The following is a 14,591-nucleotide window of genomic DNA, read 5'->3' on the forward strand; positions in this document are numbered from 1 at the left end:
GTGGAAACTCTGCTGTTTTGCAGCTAAGAATGGCAGCAATCTGGTCTCTATATGATTTAGGTATCTCAATCCCTACAACCACTGATTTGTCGAAGTTGATTTTCAATCCTGATAGTAACTCGTAAGAGTATAAAATGAACTTCACCTTCTATCTTCTCGTCCGCTTAACCCCCTCTGCCTCCTTCTTTCTCTCTGTTCGGAAGCTCCCCTCCACCTTCTCTTTCGCTCTCCTCTGCCTCCTCTTTTTCTGCCATCTGGATCATCTTTCCTTCATCCCCTCTTTCTCTATTCGACCCCTCCATCTCTTCTCCTTGTTCAAGATATTCTCTCTCCGCTCTCTCCTCCTCCTCCTCCTCCTCCTTCGGATGAATCTCTTCATTGATTCAACCATTGAACCGACGGTTGAATCATTGATCCACTGATTCCATGCCTTGTCTGGGTCGAAATCCGGGACGGATTTAATAACATTGCGTGGAATGGAACATTTTATGTTTGGCAAGCAACCTACGCCGCATTTAGTGCTGTCTCTTTCCAACGGAGTCGACAAGCTTTATTGAATGGTGGGAATGGTTGGCTGGAAATTTCCTTTAGGATACCGAGTCGAAGTTTGGATCCTGCGGTGCATGTTTTGCACCGTACAGGCCTTGGAAGCCGCCACGTCGATTATCTGTCTCCATGATGGATGATGTGGCGGTGATCAAGCGTTGTACAGCTCTCTGCGGTGCAAACGCGCACCTCAGAGGATCTTAACTCGAGTTAATGCGAAGGAGTCAATACCATCGCTCTCATCTCATATTTAGATTCCTGCATCGACGGCCGGACCTGGTCACTGATAGCCTGTGAGAGAAATCAGATCTAGCTCTCTCTTCCTTTGCTCCCAGTTCGAACTAGTCTAGGAAGAAGATGGTGATGATATTGAGCGCCTTCGCCTCCAGATTTGGCGAACTCCTCTTTGATTTGGCGAAGGAAGAGGTTGAAATGCTCTGGGGTGTGCATGGCGAGATCAAAAAGCTCCAGAACAAGCTCCGTATGATCAGCGAAGTCCTTGTCGATGCCGAGAGGAGGAGGATCAATGACAGGGCGATTGATTACTGGCTCAAGCAGCTTGAGGATATTATGTACGATGCCGATGACATCCTCGACCGTTGTCGCATCGAGGCCGACAAGCGTAGCGAAGGATCTTCCTCCACTTCTTCGGTACGCTTCTCCTTTCCCTTTCTCTCTAGCATCCGAAAGCTTCCAGTTGATCATGAGATTGGCACGAAAATTAGAGAACTCAATCAGAAGCTTGAAGAGATTTGGAAGTGGAGGTCCGAATTCAATCTCGAACTCACTTCCCCTGACATGCAGCAAGTGACATCTCCAATTTGTCGCAAGACATCTCCGGTAGTTGAGATTGACATTGTAGGATCTAGAATCGAAGAGGACACTCAGAGCTTGGTTGATTTGCTAATTAAGGATGACAGCCGGAAAAACATTCTTGTTTTTGCCATTGTTGGTGCAGGGGGGATTGGCAAGACTACACTTGCTCAAAGGATATATAATGATCAGAGGATTCAGGAGAAGTTCTCAGTGAAGAAGTGGGTGTGCGTATCGCGAGAGTTTGATGAGATAAAGTTGCTGAAAGATATCTTGGATGGTGACGAGAATGATCGTGCCCGGGATCAGAGTAGGTCCTCGCTTGATCCCAGAGTCCAGAGCAATCTTCGGGGTAAGAAGTTGTTTCTTGTTCTTGACGATGTTTGGACGGCAAACGTTTGGTGCGACTTGTTACGTAACACATTATATGGTTGTGCTGCTGGCAGTAGGGTCCTTGTCACTACAAGAAATGAACGGATCGCGATGCAGATGATGGCAGTGAACACCCATCACGTGGACAAGCTATCTTTAGGAGATGGTTGGTCATTGCTTTGCAAGAAGGTGGTCTTGACAGGTGAGGAGGGAGAGATCCAGCATCTAAAAGACATAGGGATGGAGATTGTTAAGAAATGTGATGGCCTTCCTCTAGCCATTAAAGTGGTTGCAGGGGTGCTATGCGCCAAGGAGAAGACCAGGCGAGCTTGGAATAGAGTTCTTGAAAGCACCGCATGGTCCACATCTGGGCTTCCTGAGGAGGTTATGGGAGCATTGTATTTGAGTTACGAAGACCTACCAAGCTATTTGAAACAATGTTTTGTATACTGCTCATTATTTCCCGAAGACCATCAAATTGAAATGGATTATATTACTAAACTTTGGATTGCTGAGGGATTTGTGAAAGCTGAGGGGAGTTCGACAATGGAAGAGACAGCAAAAGAGTACTACAGAGAGTTGACTATGCGAAATCTTCTGCAGGCAAATTTCCGGGTGCATGACCTCTTGCACTGTCTGGCTCGGCATATGGCACGAGATGAGAGCTTAGTTCTCACGAACATGCACAAAGTAGGCGGCAGTGATGAGCTGATGAAGCTGCGCCGGGCATTTGTGCCACGCTATAAAATTACAGACAATGAAATAACAGAAATCTATGACGTCCTTATAAAACATGACTCGCTGAGGACTCTATTGTGGCATGCGAGCTTGATGTCTGAGACTCGGATGGATGTTGTTTTTGATAAACTTTCTCGTTTAAGAGTGCTGGATTTGTCATTCACGGAAATTGAAAGATTGCCAGACTCTTTGGGAAACCTTATATATCTGAGGTACCTAAATATCTCATGTTCTAAGATCAGCGTGATACCAGAAAGCATAGGGAATCTCAGAAATCTACGGTTCTTGGAAATGCGGGAATGTCAGCACATTTCTCGCCTTCCCAACGGTATCGTGAATTTGCACAACCTAAGGAGTCTTACAGTTAATTCTATGAAGGGGGTTGGGATGCCGGCAGGGCTGGGAAGGCTTCAAAATCTTCATACTCTGAGGGAATTTAATCCGCCGAGCAACCGTGCAGAGGGATGGTGCACGATTGAAGAATTGAGATCCCTCTCGTGTCTCACGGATCTCTCAATCGGTAAGCTGGAGCGTATATCCAGCAGCTCCGAGGCAAGAGCAGCCGAACTTAGAAACAAGCCCAAGCTTGGGTCGCTCCGATTAAGTTGCAGCTACGACCTTCGGCCCAGCGAGGAGGAGATGAAGAGAATCGAGGTGGTGTTTGAAGCGCTCCACCCTCCACCTTGTCTAGAAGAACTAGAGATCAGTGATTACTTCGGCCATGAGTTCCCAAAGTGGATGGCAGAGACATCTCCATCAGCATCAATTCTTTTTCCAAATTTGAGGCATCTATCTCTACTCCATTGCGGGTACCATGAGCGGCTTCCACCTTGCGGGCTGCTCCCTAATCTAGAACATCTTGCCATCTGGGGTGCTGCGTCAGTCATAGACGTTGGACCTGAATTTTTGGTTGGTACTAATAGCAGTACTAGTAGTGCCGACAGCAGAATGGGAGTAGATACCTCCAAGTATGCATTCCCCAGGCTGGAGACACTGGTGTTTCGTTGTTTGCCTAATTGGCAGGACTGGCATTGGGATAAAGGAACAAAAGCAATGCCATGTCTGAACTACCTGTGGCTTGATGACTGCCCCAAGTTGATGTCTCTTCCCGAGGGTCTCCTGCTCCATGCAACCTCCCTGACAAAATTGGACATCAGCTTTGCCACCAGCCTAACAACAATTGAGAACCTCCTTTCACTCAAAGAATTGATTATAACCGTTGCTCCCAAGCTGGAGAAACTTTCAGACCTCCCTGCGCTCACAATCCTCCAGGTTGCATACTGCCCAGAATTGCGAGTGGTGGAGAATCTTCAATCTTTAAAAAGAATGAAACTGATCAATTACGACATGAAATCACTCCCATCATACTTGCTGAAAGGAGTGCAAACAGGTATAAAGAAAAGGAAAAGAGTAGAGATAGCACATCTGGAGAAGCTGGAGATCATGTGCAGCTCAGAACTGGCAAGAAATATTTGCCACAGGGCCAGCTCAGAGTGGCCAAAAATCCAAGACATCCAGCAGGTGCATGTATCCTCTGAGGATGGACCTGTGCTTGTCTACAACAAGTCCCCCTTCAGCTTCACAACAGAGTTCGAGGACACCAGCAGCAGTAGCAGTTCCGGGATGCCCTCAAGTAGCAGTGGCATTAATCCCTGATCCGTGCCTCGTCCATACTCCCTGTCAACCATGGTTATAGTTCTTTCCAGGTATATAGCATGCCTTGACCTGTCTTCGTTTTCTCTCTCCTTTTCTTCTTTCCTTCCAAGAAACAGCTTATGAGACCTTTACATTGCAATAGCAGCCAGGTAAACCCTTTTTCCTATTCTTTGTTCCCACACAACGTATTCCCTGATACGTATTTTAAAATTTATTTTATTGATTCCATTAATGGAGAAAGTTTGTTAGAATTATTTTTCTTGTTAAGTGGAGCATGTAAATGAACTAGAAGAATGGGGACTCTAAGCTTCTTTTTAGCCAATGGACTTAGCAGTTGGATCTCTGATTTTCTTTCGGCAGAACATGATCTGCTCTTGTGGATTTGATTTCGGAGGAATAACTGGATTTTCAAAAGGTCTTCTAAATCTTTATCTCAAATTCTGTTTGATATTAGAATTTTTTGAAACGAATGGAGTTCAGGATTTCATTTTCTAGTGCTATATATGCATCCGGTCTAGATCAATTTGGAAGGCCATGCTTTACTTGGACCTTTTTAGCAGGCAATGTTTTTATTAGACAATTTTTGGTACTTATGGTTGCGTTCTTTTCCTATCTCATGAAATAAATTATAGAGAAACCCTTGTTTCTCTTAAAAAGAAAAATATTGATATAATGGTATTTCAAATAGACTACATATATTTCTGTTGCATTAAATGAACATAGGTAAAAATGCAATTTTTCAGGGTGTTAATATCTTTCATCCTTAGCCTTCACAAATTGAAGGAAAATTAAGGTTAGATTATCAATCATCAATATTCATCCTCCTAGCCAAATTTATGATAATGTCTATATTTATGTGGTTGCAGAGGAAAATTAGAAATTCATTATTGAAGATGAAACTACAATTTATTGACCTAAGATGACATTCTTGAGTGGGAGATTAAGTTATATCTTATATGACTCTAGGTCCTGAAGCTGGAAGCTTAATGTAGCATGCCACAGATCTTATCATTAATCCTAAGTTTATGTATCAGACTTTTCAGGTTCACCGGCAAGAACATTGAGGTGGCGTGATCCTGGGTTCATACATACAAGTTTTTTAAAGGACTTGTGGCCAAATATAAAATATCTAATTTATTCTACTTTTTTTGTTTGGATGTTTTGATGGCTCATTTATAGTTTAGCTCATAGTGCAAATTCCACAAGATCATTCCATATTCAGCATCATTTTATTGGACTTTGAAAACTGATGATTGCTTCTATGAGAAGTCTTATGAGTCATAATATTCTTATATAACAATGTTGTAGCCTTGCAGGGATGCAGACTGGCTTGGGCCTATATTGTTTAATGGTTCATACAATTGCACTTAGTGGTACAGTTTCAAAGCATCTCCTTACCCTGGACAAGACTCTTTATGGTGTGTTGTCATCCTTGGTGATATGGAAAAGGTAAGAGATTTTCTTTTAGCTTCTCTCCAGGATTGTACCCAACATACCTTCATGCCTGTTCTGTATCCTATTATTTTTATCATTTTTTGATACCTATCTTGTTTCTCAGTATGTTAAACATTTCATGTTTTATGAGCCCATTTCATTCTTTTCTTGAATAAAGTGTACGTTACTGCATATTCTCAAAATATGAAATTTTTAGACAATGCTTAGAATGAGTTTCAAAACCTAAGAAAAAGTCATTTAGATGAGGACATTGTAAAAGTAAAAATCCTCTATGTGATTTGTTTGAGTTAGATTTCTCTAGAAGAGACTACTTGATAGTTGGTGAAGAATTTTCATGGACCTAGTCAACTACATTGTGGCATGTGAAACTTTCATGGATCATTATCAAAGGAATTGAAAGTATGCTAGAAGGTGAGAATGATTAAGTGGCAGTCAGCCGGAGAGCCGGTGCTGAAACCTAGGACTATAGCTGGCTGCATTCATGGACATGTTTTGATGTGGTATGGACCTAAATGATAGGACTAGGAAGAGTGGAAGTAAAGCACATTTACGTTAATGACTTGGCCAATGAGTCAGAATTTTATTGGACAAACAAGTTTCAGTGGCAGCTTTCTGGTGGCGAGGCAGCTGATTACAAAAGCAAAGGTCAGAGGAAAAGGGGTGCAGGGGATAATATATTAGTCAAATTGTTTCTTGTTTCACTGCCCTGACTGGAAGGAGCTCATCCATTTTATTGACCTTCAGCATCCCCTACTGTGTTTTTTGTTCTTTTCTTCACATTTTGTAATGGTAGCGGTTCTCCCAACCCCTTCTATAACCCCTGCCTCTGTTGTATAAAACTCTTCCATCAATAAAATTGTGGTGGCTGTTTTATCAGCCTCCTTTACAGTCAAAAAAAAAAAGACTTGGCCAATGAGTGGCTTGGGTGGGGTCAGTAAAAAAGCAGAAAAGCGATACTCTTGTCATCGTGGGTGGTATAGAAGTTTTACAGGGAGAGGAAAGGGCATGATAGGAATGATGCACTATACTGGTCACAAAATGGAAAAACTAGTTCCTGAAAGCATCACAACCATTGAAAAGACAAAAGAGTTTAACATCAAAAAGTGATCAAAAAGTCAATTAGCTGTACATAGTAGAAAAGTAAAATATGCTGCATATTATAATGGTTTGGAAATCATGATGGAAAACTGCTTTAATGGGAAATGAATCCAAGAAAAGCATGAGGTGAAGGGACCAGACAACATGTTCATGGAAAATTAGAAAAGGTGCAACAAACAGCCAGCAGGATAGGAGTGGAAGGTATTGGAGAGTGGGACTTGGTATTGAGATCAAGTGGCATAAAGTAGTTGGCACGGAATGTATGCTACTTGCACAAATGTCTCTTCTCTCTTGTCAAGAGTAGAACCATCCACCAAGAGCCATTACTTTCATAACATATATGGTCATAGCTGTTGATCAGCCCCCACTTATGAGTCTTTTTTTTCATATAAAACTAGTCACATATCCACCTATTTGCATCTTTTCTATATAAATGAATTACAGATGCCCATCGATGCCATCCACCGCTTCTCTCTGGATGATTTCAGCGCCATCTACTAAAGCTATTGTAGTTCATCATCATCACTATTTTCAACTTCCCATCAAGTGAATCTTCCACTTTTTGGATCTGCCTCAAACGCATTTATCAAAGCATATTTGCACTTCTAATTCTATAACCTTTTCCTTTCTGCAACCACATGCATGATGCATGGTTGCCTGATGCCAATAAACATAGCTGGAAAAACTTGTTCCATGTAATTGGGTCAAAAAAAATTTTATCTTGACCATTTTTTCAACGCTGTGCTTTTTATTACCATAAGTTTTTTTATTTCTTCCTTCAAAAAAAAAAAAAGTTTTTTTGTTTTTGGAATTGTTATCAGAATCACATTACCATTACACTGCTAAAATGAATTTTTTTTATCAACAATGAGTTGACAGTTCTCTAATATAAATCACATGGCCAGTTAAAAGGTCTCAAGTTCTTTACTCGTAGAAATACTAATGACTAATGGAAATTGTTCTAACATATCCTCACAAATGTTCTTTCTGGATGTTATTTCAGGCAGAAGCTGATGGTGCAAATGAATACAACAAGTTTCTGCCAGGCTCCCTCAACACTAGTTACCAGCTAATCAAGGACCTGAATAACATGGATATGGTTATCCATATTGGAGATATATGCTATGCAAATGGATACATATCACAGTTGGATTAGTATGCATAACAAAAGGAACCCACTGCTTCAGCTATGCCCTATATGATTGGAAGGTTAGTCTCATAAGTCCACTATTCCATATCATACTTTAGAACATCATTCTCATATTAGCATAGCAAATAACATTTGAGTATGTTTTCCCTTCAGTGGTAATCATGAGCATGATTAATTGGCCTGGAACAGGATCCTTCTATGACAAAAAGGATTCAGGTGGAGAATGTGGCGTATTAGCTGAAACCATGTTTTATGTTCCTGCAAAGAACAGGGCAAAATTCTGGTATACGACTCAAGAATGAGACTCTGCTGAATTTATTTTGTCTTAGTGACCTCTCTGAAAAAGCATAGCATATGCTATTATAGGTTCCATGATTTTAGTTGGTTAATGTAGTACCATTAGATTGCTTAATTCAATTAGTGAAATCTCTTCTAGATCAAACAGCCAGTCATTTAGATTGTTTCACTGATTAATGCCTTTTCCTCTCTTGTTATATCTATCAATAACTTTAGAGATTCACTGAAAACTTTGAAATACACAGTTTCTTTTGAGTTGAATCAAGAAATGACTGCCATATAAGTTGTTAGTATGGCTGGTTTTTTGATTATCATATGCATCATTGTTTTGTATGAAGGTAATACAGAAACATCTATAGTTGTTAAAGTACTCCAGTGCATTCGATCCTTTAGGCATCTCCTTTGAATAACAATTCTCTGAGAATTTCTTTGTGCAAAATCTTTTATGGAGAGTGAGTTCTCTTCAGCATTGTAGGGCACTGCACTCTTAATTCCATATTTTTCTTCTTGTTTTTGATATGTAAATGCCTTACAGATCAAGGTCATGGTATTGACTGCTTGTCTTTTTGTTGCATTGATATTATAACTACAATGAAGCTGGTGTAAGTGTAACTTCTACCATAGGAATGCCCTCTACTTATATTATTGAAATATTTAAAATTCTGATATCATGATATCCACCTGCATTGTCACATCTTGTTTCTGTAGCCAAATAATTCATCTTAAAGTTTGTTGTTATTATTGTCATCATCAGGTAGTCGACAGATTATGTATGTTTCGCTTCTATACAGCTGACACCGACCATGACTAGAGACCGGGGACTGAGCAGTATAAATTCATCGAGCACTGCCTACCATCAGTTGATAGACAAAAGCAGCTATGGTTGATCTTCCTTTCTCATTGGGTTGTTGGTTATTCCTCTGGAGCGTACTATGGTCTAGAAGGATCCTTTGAGGAGCCAATGGGAAGAGATTTGCTTTCAAGAGCTATGGTAGAAGTAAATGGTTGACATTGCCTTTTGTGTTCAACTGTGAAAGAACATGTCCAATTTTCCAGGTAAATATGTTGTCAGCAATTGGGCATTCCATTTTCTTAGTCCAAATACCAGCCATGTAAGCATGAATACGAATCCTTCTTAAAGGGATTGGCCACATCAAACTATACTAATCATATTGAACTGCTTAGAATTTAACTGTTTCATTCATTTTATTCCTTTACTGAGAAGCTGATCGTCTCATAGATTTGTTCCCCACTTTTCTTATCCTTTTCCTTTCATCATTTTATTTCCTTATCCGTATCAATATATCTTCCTTTGCTTGCAGCATACTTGCGTGTGGAACGCATCACACCATTATATCATGGTCCATTTGCAGAAACCACCCATGTAGTTGTTGGAGGTGGAGGTGCCAGCCTTCCCACTTTCTCCAAGGTTCAGACAATGTAGAGTTATTTTCAAGAATTTGGATTTGTGAAACTCACTGCTTTCAACAATTCTTCACCGGTGTTTGAGTACAAGAAAAGCAGTGATGGTAGGGTCTATCTCACGTGATTATCGTGACATCTTAGTTTTTGCCGTTGACAGTTGCTCGAGAGCTACATTGGCTACTTGAGCCTGCCTATGAAATGTATTAGTAAATGTATCCCTTAGAAGGGAGGGTTGTCATCACAATGAAATGTATTAGTAAATGTATCCCTTAGAAGGGAGGGTTGTCATGTGATGACAAGATCCTGCTTAAGGATGATATGCTATCTCAATGCTCGCAAAACTGCTAATAGATCATATACTGCTAGTGCTAAAATGTGTTAAATTCCCACCAAGTTCTCCATCTGTTTGACTAGTCAACATAACTTGCGTCTTCTAGCAATGTACTAATTTCTATGTCAAGGTAATGTTCATCTTAGCGAACAACAGAAAAATTAGGCCCAGTGGGACAGGATCGCTGGATGTGTGAATTGATAAATGTATTGCCAGCTCCTAGGTCCTTCTTAGAGAAGTCGTCTTGCTCTTTTTCTTTTGAGAAATTCATTTGATGCCAGATGGGTTCTCTGTTTTTTCTTCCTCTCCTTTTTTATTTCTTGTCAGCTTCTCTTTTTGTTAAATAAGTGAATAGAGATCTAAACCAAGTGTGCTATATTAATATCAAAAAGAAGAAGAGGATATGTGAACATAACAATTAGTGCTAAGCATATATAATGCATATATGAGGAAGTATAGATAGTTTTTGGTGAAAGACTACAGCATCCCTCGGGCCTTCCAGGTTCTACCCAGGGCCTTCAGATGTGGAGGTGACGAATTGAATCATCCATGGCAATTACATTTGCATTAGTTTTTAGCTACCCTATTACTTTCAATGGCATGGATCAATGATGATATATGGCTATTGATAGTTGATGCTGTTCCCCAGAACCATATTGTTGGATGATGTATTATCTCATTTAAGGTATGAAACTTATGTATGAGAAAAACAAACTCGGAGAATTTCTAGCTTGCTCATCTTTTCACCTTAGATCATGCCGTTTTATAAATTGGTTGATCACAATAGTAATTTCCTCGTCATTCTAGTATTTCATTGTTTCATTGAGAGAAAGGAATTTGAAGATATTATGCAACATTATTACCTCTAACAACGTCAGAAATGATTTTGTGAGGACCCAATTTTCCTGCATGGATCTTAGAGAAGACAAAAAAATGGGGAGCCCCGATTGGATTTTGTTTCTCCCTTTGAGTCCATCATGAGGACTCCTAGAGCTCATTGTACTCCGGTGAAAACCCTAGGAGTCGACCTATAAAAGGCCCCGAGTTCTACCCTTATGCATCGCCTCCCATCTCCGATCTTCCACCCGTGAAACCCATAGTTTTTTCTTTTTTGATTTTTTGTGGAGTGGGCTCAGAGAGCCACCACCGATCCATCATTAGAGTTTTGCTTCTAGACCTCATGGGACTTGGATGAGGGACCTAAGACCTTGATCCTCTCTCTTTCCTGATTTCATAACTGTCGTCCCACTCGAATTAGAGTCGGTGAGTCACCAGAGTTATCTTTAAAATAGGGGTCCTCTGTTTCGACCCCTTTCTCTTGTTTACTATCGTCGGTCAATCGATTTTGATCAGACTTTGCTATCTCTTAGAATCTTCTAAGATTGTACGTCAGAGTATGACCATCGATTTGAGGCTCGACCATGATCTAGATCAAGTTTGATATGATTATGGCACATTTCTTCTTCTTGATATTCTTCTCATCCTTCTTACTCTGGCCAAACCCACCACCCCACTTGTCATCATCGTTGTTGCCATCGGGGCTGTCACCTCTTCACCGTCGGACGCCGCTGCAAGTTGCTGGACTTGCCATCCATTGTCTGGATGGGAGGAAAAGAGGGAGAAAAAAAAACTCCCCTATTTGAAGAAAGAAGACGAGGAAGAGAGAGAGAGATTTATTCTTTTCTTTCTCTTCTCTTTCTTCTCTCTACCTTTTCTTCTCTCTCTTTCCTTTCTCCTCTCTCTTTCTTCTTTCTCCATTTTTTCTCTCTATGAGTTTCTTTCTAGTTTCTCTCTTTTCCTAGATTTCTCTATCTAGAAATTCTATAGATCAATGTAGGGTCCAAATGTCTAGGTAAATCTAAATTAATTAGTTGGACCCTAGTGTTGGGTCCTAGATTGATACTATAGGCGACCATCTAACTTATTGATCTTTGTCCAAGCTTTCATTGGCTATTTTCAAACTCATCATCAATAATCTCTAACTTGTTACCCTTGTCTTAATTGGACCATTTATTTATTGATCCGTAAAATTTGACTACAGTACCATTCTGATTGATTAGGATTGCTAGATGCCGCTATCCAATCGGCCCCATGCTCCTATCAATCTCGTTCCACGATAAGCATTAGTTTGCATGGAGACGCGATTGATTTGATGAGAATATGTTGGGCAAGAGGATTTATGTTCCAATCTCTAAATCAAAGTAAATTCCTAAATCTCTATGATTAATTAGTCATGTATTAGATATGGTCGAGAAATTTGGGATTAAAAGTAATTTGAATATTAGAGCTTTAAAAATAGAAATTTAATGATGATTTATTTTTTTTATGTTGATGATTGATCGAGGATGTGTTAAAGTTATATTATTGAACAGACAAACTAGTCGTGGATTGATAATCATATGCATCAAAATTTACAAAAAAGGTGTGATCTTAAATTTCAATATCTAACAAGCTTATAATTGAATTGTGTGACTAGATGTAGGGATGTGGTACTCTGGGCTAGCCATTTTATTGGTGCTCTATCATGGGCTTAAAACATGGTCGTAATAGTTCAAGATCAAACACTTATGATTTTTTGGTGTGCCATTTATGAGTACCCTATCATGGGCTTGAAATGTAGTTATGATAGTTCAGAATTGAACATCTGTGATCCTTTGTACTGGCTATTTTCTTGCTATCCTACCATGAGTTTGAAACATGGTTGTCATAGTCCATAGAACTAGCCATGTTGTTATCCTATCATCGGTGGTTGTGGTAGTCCACAGAACTAACTATTTTTATTATCCTACCACGGACTAAAAATGTGATCGTGGTAGTCTAGAGCCGAGTACCTTAATATGATCAAATCTGATATATGTTGGTTTGAGATAATTGTATAATACGACCCATTGCACAAAAAGATATATTTACTATGCATGTTTTATGAATCATGATATCTTTTGGCATGTGATTTATATAAATAATAACCATAGTTAATTTCTCATTTATCATTAATATATTGGTGTTGGTGTGTGAAAATTTTTATTGGACTATAAAGCTCACTATCCTCTCCTTCTCTTTCTTTTTCAGATATACAAGATGCATGCATTGGGCTTTGATTAGAATCACGGTTGAATGGATCGAATAGAAAGAGTATCACCAATATCAATTGAATGATTGCATTTTGTAAATTGAACGTGGTTTATTGTTTGTTACTATGGAATATTTCATTATGAATTGAGATCGTTCGTGCTAATAAAAAAAAATTGAAGCTATAATGGATTTTAAGGCCTTGCATAATCTATAGGGTATCACTCTAGAACTCATGTGGCCGTGTCTCATGGCCGACCCAGGTACTAAGTTCGGGGCGTGACAAATTTACTCATCATTCAGACATTTCATTCAAAAAAAAAAAAATCATGCTGCTGAAATTTAAGATATCAATTCATGAAGCAATCTGATTTCTAAAGGTATCTAATCTTTTTTCATGCAGAAGGCAGTTTACCATTGAAGATGGACTCATGCGCAACTCCTAGACCACCACTCTAGTCTCCCAATTCTCACTCTCTTAATATTCAACCGCAACTACATTCGGTCGTTAAAACAATGAGAAACCAATAGTTGTCCAAGCTCTCAGACAGGTAGAGGGTTTACAGATATTTTTAGTATGTTGTATGTTTTGATCTATCTAAAAATGAAAATATATATATTTGCCTAGTTTCATCTTTTATATATGTTCCTGTTCTTTATTTTTCATATGGTTTAATAGGATTTTAAGCTTTTTAAGCTCAGATTAGTTCAATTCCTTGTGTCACAGGTCCTTGTGCTGGAAACACTAAAGAGCAGCATGACCTCGGACATGCAAAATAATATCTATGGTACTAGTTTTGAAGATCTCAGATCAGGAACTAAATATTTCTCAGTTGCCAATGATCTGATTAGTGAAACCAAACATAAACCCTATGGATTTTTTTATTTTCTTTTTTCTTTCCAGATACTAGATTCACAATTGCAGAATGCAATTATCTTTAGCACTGAAGTATGCCACCTTACAGGCCGAGTGTTATGAATGATATGGGAAGTAAAAAGATAAGAAAAAATCATATAGATACAGTAATTTATCTGGTTCGGTAGTGTGCCTACTCCATAAGCGAGGACAGAGCAAAGAAATTTTACTATAATAAAATGGAGTACAAAAATAATGATTATCTCTCAAATACAAAATCCCAATACATCCAAATCTCACGCAAAAGAGAAACTCTCAAGTCTAAAACTCTCGCTCTCTTACTTTCTACAAATAGTGTTGTAGAATAGGAATATATATAATAAGGAGAGAGAAATCAGAGGGGAATCTTCAAAAAATAGTATTACTGGTTATGACTGATTTTCTTGATAGATTTTTTTAATTATCAAAATCATACTACTAGTTATCATCAATTCTCTTGACAAATTTTCTTAATTATCAAGATCGTATTACTGGTTATGACTGATTCTCTTAACAAATTTTCTCAATTATTGAGATCACAGTTGATCCTTGATTATTGAAATCTTGACTTGATTCTATCATTTCTTTCCTCTTTAATTTGATTCTATGAGATCAATATGATTTAGATTATTTTGTCAGATTGATATGATAACAAATATACCATATGTCCTATTTATAGACAATTAGGACACCAAAGGATAAAATAGGAAACTTGGCTCATAATTTTAGAGCTATATAACAAATCT

The 14,591-nt window shown here is 38.9% G+C and overlaps 1 protein-coding gene across 4 annotated transcripts; it reads left to right on the forward strand.

Annotated features, from left to right (window-relative positions):
* The first annotated feature begins 789 nt into the window (after positions 1-789).
* Positions 790-9,905, forward strand: LOC105033161 (putative disease resistance protein RGA3). 4 transcript variants are annotated; one of them, XM_073251935.1, is made up of 6 exons: positions 790-4,175; positions 5,434-5,574; positions 7,682-7,887; positions 7,982-8,111; positions 8,880-9,181; positions 9,448-9,905. In XM_073251935.1, the coding sequence occupies exon 1, from the start codon at positions 904-906 to the stop codon at positions 4,123-4,125; it is 3,222 nt and encodes a 1,073-aa protein (XP_073108036.1). In that variant the 5' UTR covers positions 790-903; the 3' UTR covers positions 4,126-4,175; positions 5,434-5,574; positions 7,682-7,887; positions 7,982-8,111; positions 8,880-9,181; positions 9,448-9,905. The 4 variants fall into 4 exon arrangements, with proteins under 4 accessions (XP_073108036.1, XP_010906147.2, XP_019702118.1 ...); XM_010907845.4 differs by having other exon boundaries at positions 5,442-5,574; XM_019846559.3 differs by having other exon boundaries at positions 5,442-5,574; positions 8,018-8,111.
* The last annotated feature ends 4,686 nt before the right edge of the window (positions 9,906-14,591 follow it).

The sequence above is a fragment of the Elaeis guineensis genome, chromosome 2 (genome assembly GCF_000442705.2).
Source record: "Elaeis guineensis isolate ETL-2024a chromosome 2, EG11, whole genome shotgun sequence".
Taxonomy (NCBI): domain Eukaryota; kingdom Viridiplantae; phylum Streptophyta; class Magnoliopsida; order Arecales; family Arecaceae; genus Elaeis; species Elaeis guineensis.

Coding starts and splice junctions, on each gene's coding strand:
- LOC105033161 (XM_073251935.1), top strand. CDS start 904: ATGGTGATGATATTGAGCGCCTTCGCCTCCAGATTTGGCGAACTCCTC.